Below are 15,012 nucleotides of genomic sequence, written 5' to 3' on the forward strand. Positions count from 1 at the left end.
AGTGATGCAGGGGCAAGGCAGAGGGTGTCAGTGGGTGTCAGGGAGAGAGTGGAAGACAGAAAGCAGAGGGTGACAGGGAGAGGCAGAGAGTGACAGGAAGGGTGTCAGTGAGAGGCATTGGATGATGGTAGAGGCAAGGGTGACAGGAAGATAGTGGGTGACTGTGGAAGAAGTGTATGACAGCTGCAGGCAGAGACATATGTTTACTTACTGTTGATTAAGGGGACTGGGCCCACAGCAGAGCAGCATGGCAGGCTTGGCTGGTTCAGTCTGAGAGAAAGGCACAGGAACTGCAGGAAGGGGCAGGGCGGTTTCTCCTATACTCCCTGCCGAGACTGATGGAATCTGGGCAGCACACGTCTGAAAGGCTCTTATTTTCATGGGGGCCCTAGAGCTGCAGCTCCATCCTCCTTATCAGCAGCTGGCACTAAATGAGGAAACGTGCTATTTGCAAGAAATACACTAGTGACATTGTTTTACTTATTCAGTGTTTTTTTAGCCACCCCCCTGGTACCCTAGAAAACTACCCAGGTTCTGGTAGCAGTGGCCTTGGTCCACATCCTTGAATACAGTCCTGCTAACCTTTCTTTACATTACCCTGATTGTTTTGTCATGCATATTTTCTAAACAAAATTATTTCACTTGCATAGAAAACAACCAAGCAGTAATATCCCTAATGCAAAACTAAATGCTAAATGAGGCATACAGAAGTTATATTTCTGTTCAGGAAAGCATCAGGAAATCATTATGATGGAAATCATTATAAATGTGACGGAATGAAAACTTGACAGTGAGAGGAATAATGTTCCTTGTAAACACAAGTATGCTCTCCTTTCTGCACATCCATTACTCGGCAAGCAGTTAGAGTGAACCAGGCTGTAAGTACTGAGATAATTCAGTAAAATGACAGAGCAACAGCATTTACACAGGCAGAAAATAATAATACAAAATATTAATACAATTGAATGTGAAACAGAAATAACAGTGATACATAGAAATACACAACTACATCCCAAATATTACCATTATTATAGTTATAAATAAAGGAACAGTTTAGGTAATACAGACTTTAACAATCTCTTTATAGATCAGTTATACAATGTTGTTTCCCCCAATATATACAGTACTAATAGGTAAGGAGCATCACGACAGAACTATATATATATATATATATATATATATATACATATATATATATATATATATATATATATACGTATATATATATATATATATATATATACATACAGTATATATATATATATATATATATATATATATACATATACATATATATACAGTAATGTACAACACAACGTATCCTGAATCACATTCAAACAGTTCTCACTTGAAACTTTTCAAACAAATAAATTCAGATACTCATAATATAAATTAAACAAACATTTTCATTAATGGACCCAGATATAAGATGCACACTGTATATTGTTTGGGCCAAACGATACTACTTCCGGACTGGTCTCTGGAGTTCATCTCAGCATGTTAGAGAAAGGCCACTGACCGCCTGTGCTGTGCTGTTGCTCATTTGCTGAGAAGAGGGATGAGATTTCTATACCTCCCTGCTGGCTTTCTTACAACTCAGTATCTCCCACTCATTACTGTACAGCAGCTATAATGTCTCTATAGTATTTCCCTAAGATGTATTGACCCATCACATGCATACATGCAACAATAAAGTTACACACAGGATTGATTGATTAATTGCTGCTGTTTTCATAAAGAACCCTCTTCAAGACTGAGCAGACACAAAAAGAAAACACATATACACTATTGAAGGAACTAGATTTAATAAATAACAAACTCCCCAAATAATTATTAAACTGAAGTCAGAGGTTAATAAAAATTCTGCACATTTGTTAGTGTATGAAGAGTGTAATTTCCTCCATCTGAGGCAGTATGTTTACAGAAGACAGATACTGTCCATGTATTCTGGCTATATGTCTGCCTTAGCTCTAAAGTAAGAAATTGCTGTTTTTTCCACACACTGTACAGTGTACACTGTTTTCTGTCACGTGCTTATGTCAGTGACCTTAGAAAATAATAGCCGCTATGATACACATATATAACAAGAGGGAATTACAGGTGCAGAAGGCACTACAAGTTGCCCAGAGCCAGTCGCTTATTAATACATGATATATCCTTTTCTAGCGAATTCTCTTCTGTGCAGGGCAATAGACACTGCAGTGAGTATACATATATACTGTGCAGTCACTTTATTTATCATAGAATAAATAAAGGATAATAATAATAATAATAATAATAATAATAATAATAATAATAATAATAATTATTATTATTATTATTATTGTTGTTGTTATTATTATTATTATTATTATTACAGTTTGCAGGCACAGGACGGAATGAACACACAGAAAATACCGTATAAAAATCTTGTAGTAAAGGGAAAAGGTGGAATGGCCACAACTCATCAGAACATCAGGCTCTCCCATTCACTAAGAGTGACATCGGAGAGTTATAGTGTGTGGCTCTCACGAACATACAATATTATGTGCAGGATGCCACATACATACAGCATCTGTATAGGAAGCAGCTGAGACTGTGCACAGGTATCTGTATGCACACCTGACCCTCACATCCTGGGCACAATACCTTGCCATTGCCACTCCATGCCCACTCCTCCCAGCCCCCACCGCGCCTGCTAGTGGTACACAGAGGCTGCCAATCCACTCAGCCCGCCCACTCTCACATTCAAGGAGTTGAAGGGGAGTTTTCCTGCCCAGATCTCTGTCACTGGTGGGGCTGGGAAGATGCTGCTTTCAGGAGAGCACAGAGGTGAAGCATCGTCTTCTCTGCCAGGAGTACAGCCGGAGCTGGGACCAACTGGGAGCATCTCCAAACATGCCTTAAAAAGTCCTTTCCCACATCTGTCCGGGCCAGTGTCTGTGGATATTACTCTGTTGTTCTAAGAGCTTACAAAGTTGCTTTCCAGCACTTACCACGCTTCTGTGCGATGCAAGCAGCGGGCATCTCAGCCTGCCAGCACATCCTTATGTGGGATTACCAGGTAGCTGGTGCTTGATTCTCCTGTGAGCGACACGAGGATATGCCCTTGCTTTGTAATAACTGGTGAGCTCTGCTTGGGAACCCCAAAGATGACTTGGCTTGGCAAACACAGGACAGTGCCCCCACTCCTCGCACTGCACCTGCTATCGCTTGCCCTGCTGTGCACAGGTTAGTTAAAGTTCCTCTCTACAACCATCTGCCCGTCTCTCTCTCCCTTGCTCTCTCTTTCTCTCCTGTTCTCTCTTTCCCTTCCTCCCTCTTCTGTTCTTTCCTGCTCTCTCTCTCTCTCTCTCTCTCTCTCTCTCTCTCTCTCTCTCTCTCTCTCTCTCTCTCTCTCTCTCTCTCTCTCTCTCTCTCTCATATCTCCATCCCTCCTTCTTAACAGTGCCAGACCTACAGTAGGAAAGTAACAGTCGATATAAGCGGCTCTCGAAGCAGCCTGGAGGGTTTTACAGTATATGAAAGTGGGGAAGTTAAGCATTACATACAAATTGAAGACATCCTTAAGGAAACGCTCGGGGTTTTCCTTCCCCCTGGTAAAGCGCTGAGATGTTCATTGCTCACCCATAGCCAACACGTGTTGTTAGGAAAATAGGTTAATTACTACACAATATACTCCTGATAAGATTAGGCAGCAAGCATAAGTTTTGGTCAGTAAAGATTCAGTATATTGCACTTGCATGCAGAGTCCCAAGCGTTGGCTTAAGTTCTTCCCCAAAACTATACATAATAAATGAGCATTAGGCTTTATAAATCTGCAAAGTACATAACGCTTTTCTGTGGGGATTCATGTCTGCATAGATGTAATAATAAATAAATATTAATTCCCGATTACATGGAATTTGACACTACCACAGGAGGAAGGAAGTTATATCACCCCCCCCCCCCCCATCTTTATTACCTCTTTTTTGGTACACAGGGGAATAGTTAATAATTACCCTGTGCCTTACAAATCAGATCAACTGCAGTAAGTGTTTGCTTTGTAACCCAGTGGGGACTATTACATTAATATGCTCTGTCTATACCCTTGTGTTGAGACAGAATTGATTTTTTTTTAAAAAGGTAGCACAGTCGCTCAATTAATGCATTCAACAGTGTTTTGGACTATAATGGCTGCATAATGCCCCATTCAGAGACTGTTATGTTACAGCTGTTTAGTAGTAAATAGAGCATCTATACAGTTTCTGCAATTAAAATAAACAAATCAGAGTATGCAAAAGCCAAGTAATTTGCTTTTGTGTTAATACGTAGAATTTAGAGTTGTCTTCTCTGTTGCTGGAAATAACACTGATGTAATAGATATTATGCTTCTATTGTTTGACAAAGTGCACATGAATAAGAAATACATGTGTTAATTGTTTCATTTTGAAACCAATTGATACATTTTCTCTGGGTAGATTTTTCACCCTCAATATATTCAAGCTACAAGTGTGAAGTCTAGAACATGTACCGTTGCTTTTTTACCTGTCTATCCCACTATCTACAATCACTGTCCAACCTCATCAATCCACAGTGGCTTACATAAGCACCACAGCCGTTAAAACTGCAAGGTAATGTTTGGTGATATATTTTATACTTGAAACATTCTCTATGAGTGATAACAACACACTGGATAATATAAAGGCTTTGATATAATATGTTGACACAGTGCTGCAAGCTCACTATACTCTTGAGGCTACTGATCAAAGGTTATAATACACACTCCAGTTTTAATTCCTTCTGTACTGTGACTTTGGGAGTTGAAGGCTGTCTAAGAAATGGTCATTCCTTCAGTATGTCTTGTACCATGGATTTGTATACACGAAAACAATGAGGGGATTTCATAGGTATCTATGAAATAAATCAAAACTATAGTACATGGTAATGCTATTAAAAAATAAAATTTTACTGTCCTATTAATAAGGCTGGTACCAAGTGCCATCATTACTACTTCTGAGGCTGGTATTGTAAACAATTGTCCATGCGTCAACAGTAAAATCACCTGCACATCTCTTTACACATAGAGTGTGATTTCTATTGTCCAAATTTTCATAGTGCCACTATTGATGAGTTTCCACGGTACCTACAGTTACTTATAATCACCATAAAAGTCCAAGTTTTCATAGTGCCACTATAGATGTGTTTCCAAGGTACCTACACCCGTCCAGTTACTTATAATCACCATAAAAGTCCAAATTTTCATAGTGCCACTATTGATGTGTTTCCAAGGTACCTACACCCGTCCAGTTACTTATAATCACCATAAAAGTCCTCAACAGAAACTACCTGAAATGGTTGTTCTCGCTCACTAATGCTCCCTGAATCAAACCAACCTAAATATGGCTATCAAATGAATACTAAGCACCTATTCTGTTATTCACACATGACACACAATCACATACACAAAATGACTGAGTTATATGTAAATTGTATGTGTTATGTCCCTCCGTGTGCCTGACAGCTGGGCACAGTAGGTGACAGTTACTGTTGTGCAGTGAATGGGCCCTTATTGCTTTGCCAACAGACTCACCATCTTGAGGCAACATTATGAGAGCACAATACAAGCATTTGGCTATGGAAATGACAAGCGCAATATAAACATGCTGTGATTCATTAGTTTGTTGTGGACTGTAATATTAGAGAGGAGAAACAGATTGAGAGCTTTTCAGTCACCCTGGATCCTAATCACTCCTGCCCAGATCCACATTGCCTACCCATAGTGACTACACCTATTTCCATAAGGTGACCTTCAAAGTACAATAAACTTCAAGCAGGTGTCAGTGAAGTCCTCTTTATTTATATTGTAATGCTAATAATAAGGGCAGAGTCATGGACTCGTGCTTACAGAACAGTTCTAGATTATCAAATGACACTAGGCGCTATTCTAAACTCCTTTTCTCCTGGACTCATATTATGCCTGTGTGTCATCTTTGTGAGCCATTATTCAGTATTTAAATAATAATGTTATTCTCTCACTGTCAGCCACAATTTAAGAATAATATTGCTATAATATTATGTACATGACATCAGGGGAAACTTAGTGATATGAAAAAATGCTAATTAGTATTTTCGCTAGTAGTACCCAAATGGTTGACCTATAGAGAAGTAAGGATATCCTAAATGGTAGAGTGACTTGTGTTTTTGGTTCTGAACAATAACTAGAGGCTGTGGCATTACTTATAGGTACTGGTGACCACAGAACAATGCTGACAAACCTGATATAGACCAAGCGTTCTCTCTCTTTAATATCATTTTATCATGTAGTTAGAGTCATTTTTATGTTAGTAGCATTTATTAAGAATTCCGGTTAAAATCATTTACACTATAGTATTTTGTACAAAACAAACATTCAGCTGATCATCTGTCTCCAAGCATTTGGTTTGTATAGTAGCAAGTATTAGACTTACTTTTCACCTTGACGTGCAAAGAAATCTGTGGGCGTTAAAATGTGACATCTCTATGCACCTAACACTTGGCACTTTCTCTTTGCCTGCTCACAATCTTGCTTTCTAATCATCTTTTCGTTTTCCACGTGTACCAGCTTTCTCATGTGTCCCTTTCACCCCTGCTCATTGGTACCCCATTTCCTTCTTATTCTCCTTTAATGGATTTCATCCAAGTCTTTATTTTATTGTCTCAAAATTGTTCTGCTTCTCACTTTATTGAGGTGTCTATTCATAGGTAATGCCAGGTATAGCTCTCCAGGGATCCAGCAGGAAGCTTTATTTCCTCTTGTATCTCTATTCTATAAATGAGCCCAGTTATCAGACGGAGCTATTGTTATACGTCTATAAAGAGACAGCTATATCTGGTATTGCAGTGAACGTGTCTCCAGTGTTTAAGATGAGATTCAACCCAAGAGAGATTAGATCAAATGCTGTATTTTACTTGGGACCTCACTGACTGTGCTTTGGAATATCGACCGGTTCTATTTTTAATTACATAGGTTGATACATTAACCAGTTAACGAACCTTAGAAAGCAATCCTCACTATGGCAGTTTATTCAGAACCAATCTGATCTGTAGCGCTTAATATTGTACAACTCAGGGCATCTTTAGTAAATGATTAGGTTGATTAAATGTTCTTGAGAACTAATATCCGTTTTCATTTTAAATGACCATACATAAAGGTTAGATCACAGGTAGCCAAGACATAATGGGATTTGTAGTGCAGTAACAGCTGAATTGCTAAACCTTATATAAATAAAATGTTTTAACTGCACAATATGTTTTCCAGGTTTTTTTTTATAACACAAAAGAAAGTTCTGTTAAAGTGAATTGTTTTTATACAAAATTGTGGCATGCTTTTCCAAGGCAACACTTTATTAGCAATGGAATGTAGCCTGAACTCACTGCACAGACACATGTGGCTGTTCTGAAGATGGTTTGGAAGATCACATTAGAGAGAGCCAGAGTTCAGCATACAGACTATGAAATTCTTCTTCAGCCTAGTTCTGTATGCTGCACTTAGTGGGCTAAATGCCTCTGTGTTTTGTGTTGTAAATTGGAAAGAAACCTGAAAGAATAAAAATCCACAGGATATTCATCACTAACAAACTTCATTAGGGCTCTTTGCCTGTCAGGAGATAGATGATACACTGGCTTTGTGATGGGTGACTGGGCCTCAGTTATTCAGGGATTTCCTAATAAAATTACAATAGACTTTATTTTAATCCTAGAAAGAATTAACCTTGCACCATTGTTTGTGGCTGATAGTAACAGGGATACTCTTGCCTTCACTAGAAGTAAGATATTTAGAAAATATTTGATTTCTGTTTGTAATTTGACCTTGTTAAGGGGAAAAATGGAAACAAGCCTGATTACATAATAAAACCAAAAATAAGGAGATTGAATTAGCACTCAGAATATGTTTGGAAATGGTTGCATTGCAGAGCTGGCTGATAAATCCATAATTTAATATTTGAATACTGAACTGCCTGTAAACCCTAAATGGTACAGTAGCCAGTTCTGCCTAATTTCCAGGGACAGTCTGAGGAATTAAGGATTTGCCTCTGACTGTTTTTGTCAGTGAAAATGTTTTTCAATATTGATGACGTATATAATCCATTTCCTTTTTCTGTATGTTTTCTGGACTTCAGGTGAAGTATTTCAAATGTTTGTTATAATCTAATTCAGTAAAACTAACAATATGGGGATAGTAATGCTTTGCTGTCGGTCATTGTCTTGTTTAGATGCACTGAGGCTTAAGAGCAAAGGATCTCTCTATCATCTATCTCTCTATCTCTCTATCTGTTCCTATACTAAATATATGTATTTAAATTGTAAACTTCTGTTAAAGTATGAGTCAAAGGACAAGTTTTATTGCTCATTTAAATCTTAAGGGCACAAATGCTTAATTGTCCTCATTTCCATTCGCTTGCACTGAGGAAGACATTATTTTCTTCACTGAGTACACTGCAATCATTTGTTTTATCCTCTATTCTTTTCATCTTTTAATCCTTTCACTGCCAGAAGTGACAAGGGTGCATGCAACCGTATCATTAACACTCTCAGGCTGGAAGATGTAACGGGAACATGACACTTTATCGGTGAACTGAAGAACAGACAGAGATTGTAAATGCTCCACTGCACTGGGACACGTTAAATTAATCTAAAAAGGGGTTTGACCATGACTGGATATGTCATGCTGGATATGCTACATAAGTTGGATAAAAAGTGGTACTTTCTGTAAAGAAAGCTTATATCTGCTTTACCTAAACACGGTCACCTTGGTGAGTCTGCCAAGATAACAGATACTCAACCTTTGTGGCACTATGGTTTGCACCTGGCACTTTTCCCAGCTCTGGTGAGCGTATACGTTTGGCAGTGACACCAGGCTGTTGCTTTGTTGGCTTCTTCACATGTTCATTGGCATCACTCCTCACTGGCAGCTGTGTGTAGCTGTCTCAGTTATATGAAGGCATCGAAGGGTCAACTTGCTCTTGTCCCAGATGAGCTGTGTTTTCTTTTCCATTTCTGGCTTTTCTGTTTGTCACATCAAAAGATAGATTTTGGATATCATAGAATCCTTTCCATGGGTCATCTTTTACATATTCCTCTAAGAAAAGGCATCTTTCAGGCTCTTCAGGATGCTTATGTTGATCATAGAATAGTATGACATTACAGCATATGCTGCTTTAGCCCATTGATACTACAGACGGTGGGGGTCCAAGTCATTTTTAATTTCACTGAGGAAAGAAAAAGCGGTAAAGAGTAATTTTATGGTGAGCCAACCTAAAGAGCCACATTGAGAATTATTCAGTGCGATCCTAGAGCATGGCTTATCTTTTATATGTCACCTCATTTTAGGGCTCTCCTCTACTAAACACTAGTAATCCTTTTAGCTTTTGTACACATATCCTGCATTTATTTTAATGGTACAGTAATATGAACACATTATAAACCTATCTGTCCCCATAAATTCATGTATGTAACATTCCATTGTTTTTCCGATTGAATGCTTACTTCAGTGGATCTCATTAAAGACAAATGCCTGGACAGTATGGACACAGAGAGAGGAGATATAAAGCAAATAGGAATGCCTGAATTTCTCTGGCTATGCTCTTGCTATTTGTATGGGACCGCAGTAATGTACTCTACATTCTAATACTCCATTTGAGAATAGTAAGACACTGAGAAGTGTTGGCCTTGCTCTTTGAGTGGATATTGTTCTCCTCAATTCTGTTTCATTCTCTGCCAATAAAATCTCACATGGCAGAACTGAAGTTTGGGAACCTAAATGCTTCTGGTTATCAGTATGCAAATATAAAAGTATTTTGTGTGGGGTGGATGGGTGGCTTAGCCAAACTTCTGCAGTGTGAAAAAAGGTGTTTAAGCTTCTTTGAATAATAAGTTAATGAAAAGTTAAAAAATGACTTCAGTGCTATGAATATCTTGTCTCTGCTTCAAGCAGATTACACAGTTTTTTTTTAGTTTTCCTATGCCCAGTGCTTTAAATAGTGTATTCCTTATAATATAGTGTTAGAATGCACTGTATATTGATCATGGTCCAAGACCAGTAACTCTCTGGACTTTGTCATTCATTTAAATCGGTCATCGTCAAATTGACCTTCTCAAGTGTGGCTTGTAAAGTTGTTGGGTGATGATCACATTACTGTGTGTATGCAGTCCTTTCTTCTCCAAAGTACATGGCCCAATGCACTGGCACAGAGAAGGGGAGAGTGGGTACTAATAAACCAGGACAGGGTCCACCCCCCCCCCCCCCACCCCGAGTATACTTACCTTCGTCCGGGTAGCGGGTCCCTCCACCATAGGCAGCGCCATCTTCCCAGTGACAACATCGGGAAAATTAGGCTGCACATTATACCTCGATAAATTAGAATTCCACACTCAAATAATGTAAGGTAGTAATATTGTTTTGTCTTGCCTAGTGTAGCTGGCAGTTTTTCGGCAGCATGAAAGTGCTACCTTTCAGCCTTCTGAAGACTTATGCTCCTCTTACTAAAGCACTGACTGATTTGACAGATGCCACCAGCCTTGAGTCACTGTGCTTGTCTCAACAGAGAGCTTTAAAAATCTAACATTTTTCAACAGCTGGAAAACTGACTTACATAATTGTGGAGGGAAGGCTAGCAACTGAATGTCACAATAGGCAGTAGTCTCAGGTTTTGGGTTTATTGCTGCTGCCTAATCTTACTGATGGGTACAGTAGTAACGCAATGTTGATATTAAGAGTGGGCTTAGGTTAACTGAACACAGGATGGCAGTGTTTAGACTGACTTTGCTCCTTGAGACACATCAGTTGCTCTGGCAAAAACAAAAGATCTGATTGTAGCTACACGAATATAGCAAATTTCGGTGTAATATAAATATTTATGCACATTTATTGCTGAATGCAAAACTAGTCTCCTGTCCTAAATGACTCTAGTTCTATTTAAATATTTGTTGTTATATAGGGGGAATTTGTGGCTAGGGGGAATGTGTAAAAAGTATCTGGCTTTCATCCTGTGTGTAGACCCTGGACAGTCACTGGTGCGCAGGTGCACTCCCAAAACACTAGTTTGCAGGAATCTATGACCTGCAAACTGGATTTGTTCTAGGGAACAGGATTGCCACCTAGCAACAGCAGGTAGGCTAGGCAGCAAGCCTCCCGAAAAGCGCTGATGGAGAGGAGAGTGAAAGAATTTTCACTCCCTCCCACATCTCCAGGGGCTGGCCGGCGCGCACAGGTGCGCACACGTTACGTCACGTGCGCGCGCACTGTCACGTGGGCGCTCGCCCCAGCCTCTGATTAGATTTTTTCGGAAGCTCACTGGTGACAAACCTGTCCCTAAAACGGGTTCACTACGATATGCCGGCGGTCGGGCTCCCGGCGACCAGCATACCGGTGCCGGGAGCCCGACCGCCGGCTTACCGACAGTGTGGCGAGCGCAAATGAGCCCCTTGTGGGCTCGCTGCGCTCGCCACGCTACGGGCACGTTGGCGCGCTAAGCGCGCCACACTATTTTATTCTCCCTCCAGGGGGGTCGTGGACCCCCACGAGGGAGAATAAGTGTCGGTATGCCGGCTGTCGGGATCCCGGCACCGGTATACTCTGCGCCGGGATCCCGTCAGTCGGCATACTGAAGACCACCCCCTAAAACATAGGTCATATTACGTAGCTCCAGTGCTTTACTAGCTATGTATGGATTATTGTGCGAGAAAGTCACGCGAACAGTATTGAAAACCAAAGTTAGTTTATTTAACGTTCAAGTCATAACGTTCCCCTAAATGAAGTGGGGAAAGGTAACTGTCTAAACTGTCCACTAGGTTTAGTAGCGGTGAAGAATAATTCGAAACTGGTAGAAATGTCATAACTTTCAGGTGAAAATGTCCAAGGCGGAACACAGTCTACTTTTGTTCCTTATTGGCAGCTGCTTGCGGCTTCTTCTGGTCTGTGGGTGCGCCTAAGGAAATACGAGAGAGCGGAAAGTTATCATCTGAAGAGTTCTTTAGAGGAAACAACAGCCCTAGCAATGTTGAGGGTGGGTTGGGTGGGAGCTGTTGCTAGGTGGCAATCCTGTTCCCTAGAACAAATCCAGTTTACAGGTCATAGATTCCTGCAAACTAGTGTTTTGTTCTTCGTGTGGCTTGCCACCTAGCAACATCAGGTGTGTAGACTACCACATATCTGGTGGTTGCTCTGAGGAACTCGATTTTTTGCGAGTCCGTTGGTCTCCAGTAGTGCTTCGCAAAAGTTCTAGCGGAGGACCATCTTGCAGCTAGCATGATGGACTGTAAAGGAATGCCTTTGGCAGCCGCTCTAGTTGCAGCAGCTCCCCGTAGGGAGTGGCTTTTGAAATGATTTGTATCGATACCTGCTTCTTTCATAGAAGCCACTATCCACCCCCTAATTGTTGAGGGTCTAGCTGGTCGATATGGTTTTCTGCAGGTGATAAAGAGTTGTGTTATGTCATCTCTGAATTGTTCTGTCTGGGATAGATAGGTTGATAAGCAGAAGGCTACACACAGAGATGAGTCTTGAGGATCTCGGATAATGTCAAATTCCACGATCGGGCTTTTAAAGGAAGAGGTCTTAGTGTGACCTTTGAGTATGATATGGTATCCAGTGGGTGTGAGTGAAAGCCAAGGATCTGAGATGTGTATGAGGGTGAGTTCGGCCCCTCTAGCAGCTATAGCTAAAGCTAGCAAAGATGCTAGTTTGCGAGATAGTAGGCTGATATTAGTGTCTGTGTTCCAAGAGGACAGAAAAGAGAGAAAAGGCTCTATTTCCCAGGTGTTTGAGTACTTTGGCAGTATGGGTCTAGAGAGGTGAATTCCTCTGAGCAGGCGTAGGTATAATTTGTTGATTGTTAAGTTTGGGATTATGATGGCTAAGGCCGAGCCGTATGACCTTATAGTGGCCGATGCTAGTCCCATTTGGTATTTAGAAGCCAGAAAGTCTAGAGCTAAGTGGATTAGTGAGTTTTGGGCGGGGGTTATCTGTTGTGATCGCTATGTTTCAAATTCCTTAATTATTGCACAATATCTGGCCCTTGTACGAGGTCTTAAGGATGCATTAATTAGGGCTCTTGTTGGAGAGGCTACAAAGAGGTCGGTTAGCAACCTAGTAATATTGCCATCCACATGCACTGGGGTAGAGTCTCTAGTGTGTCCTGAGTTCCCTGGAAACACTCCTTGGATAATCCCAGGGGAATTTTGGGGCCTTTGCGTAGTTGGCTGATCAAAGGGAACCATACCTTGGATGGCCAGACTGGGTATACTAGAACTATGTGGGGTACCCGGTCTTCCCTGATTTTCTGAAGTACTTTCAGAAGGAGTGCCGGGGGAGGGAAGGCGTATGGGTGAGGTATATCTGTCCACGGAAAGGACATCGCATCCATTCTCCATACTCCTGTTGTCCATATTCTGGACACAAATCCGGTCTTCCCTGATTTTCTGAAGTACTTTCAGAAGGAGTGCCGGGGGAGGGAAGGCGTATGGGTGAGGTATATCTGTCCACGGAAAGGACATCGCATCCATTCTCCATACTCCTGTTGTCCATATTCTGGACACAAATTGGGGGATTTGAGCGTTTGTGGGACTGGCAAATAGGTCTATTTCTAAGTTCCCGAATGTCTGTATTATTGTTTTGAAGACTTTGTTCTTCAGGGCTACAGAATCTAGAGAAAATTTTTCTCTGGACAAGGAGTCTGCTAGCTCGTTCAACTGTCCCGAGACGTAGGACGCAAGGAGGAGTATCTCCCTTTGAGTAGCCCAATTCCAAATATCCAAAGCTTCTCTGCATAGCGATATTGACTTGGTAGCCCCCATTCTGTTTATGTATGACACTGCGGTCGTGTTGTCTAAGCATAGATGAATAGAGGAGTCTTTCATGTGGGCGGGAACTAACGCTTTCAGGGCTAGTTTCGCTGCACGTAGCTCTAGTATGTTTATGTGCAGCTGGGATTCTTCGGTTGACCAAGTGCCCCTGACTGCTTTTTGCAGAGAGAATCCCCCCAACCTGTCAAAGAGGCGTCTGTGGTTATCGTCATTGAAGGTGGGGGGTCTAGGAGGGGGCGAGGAGGAGGAAGAGAGAGACTGTTCCAATAAGATATCTCTGTCTTTGCCCTTCTGGAAAGAAAAATTGTGTTTTTCCAGGCATAGTGAGCGTGAATAAGTGTTCTCAAAAGGCCATGCATTTCCCTGCATAGTAGGGGTACATGCCGAAAGCCTGGGGACATTGCAATTATTTTTCCTATGATAGTTGCTAAGTCGCGTAGGGATAATCTGCGTTTTGTGAACGTTTTTTGTATATACTGATAATGTTGATTATCTTACAGGAATGAAAGCTGTACCTTACACACACTTAGAATCCACTTTACCATGGAGCTGCTGCGGCCGCTAACCTTAGTACACACGCTACGTACTTTATACACTGTTTGCGTACGGAGTCCCGTATCACTGTACGGACTTTGCGTACAAACACCGCGCTGGGGGTACAAAGTACACACAGCACGCACACACCCAGAGATACACTTTAACCCTTTACAGTAATGCAATGCAATGATAAAACACTTTAAACCTTAGCAGTAATGTAATGCAATGATAAAACACTTTAAACCTTAGCAGGGCAATGAGGACACGACACCAATTGTGATTTTACCGCTGGGTTCCGACACCACAGTGGATTATTGCTGAAAGGGGGTTTACAATACAAATAATACACTACAATATAACAGAGTAAATGGCTACAGTCAATGTACATATGTGAGTAGATTCGCGTGCGCTTCCCGGTCCGGTCCTCTGTCATCTAATAGATAACGTTGTGAGTCTTGTGTCAGGCCAGGCTGCAGCAGGCTTTATTTATACAATTCTTCCAAAAGCAATACAATGGATACTGTAATCCCTTTGTCCATTGGACACAGGAATGCACTTTTACAGTACAGGAGAGGTCATAGGTCGATTTGAAAAGGTAGGCGATGTCTTTCCCAACTGCTCTTGTGGGTGGTCTCCTCTGGATTCCCGCTGCATACATAATATACAGTAAAT

The 15,012-nt window shown here is 41.1% G+C and overlaps 1 protein-coding gene across 1 annotated transcript in view; it reads left to right on the forward strand.

Annotated features, from left to right (window-relative positions):
* The first annotated feature begins 2,747 nt into the window (after window positions 1-2,747).
* TMEM132B (transmembrane protein 132B) overlaps window positions 2,748-15,012 on the forward strand; it is a 926,737-nt gene continuing 914,472 nt past the window's right edge. Inside the window, exon 1 of the mRNA XM_063964601.1 lies at window positions 2,748-3,210. Within this exon, the coding sequence (XP_063820671.1) occupies window positions 3,132-3,210 (79 nt within the window). The 5' untranslated portion in view covers window positions 2,748-3,131. The remainder of the gene's footprint in view (window positions 3,211-15,012) is intronic.

Source organism: Pseudophryne corroboree, chromosome 1 (genome assembly GCF_028390025.1).
Source record: "Pseudophryne corroboree isolate aPseCor3 chromosome 1, aPseCor3.hap2, whole genome shotgun sequence".
In the NCBI taxonomy this organism is placed as follows: domain Eukaryota; kingdom Metazoa; phylum Chordata; class Amphibia; order Anura; family Myobatrachidae; genus Pseudophryne; species Pseudophryne corroboree.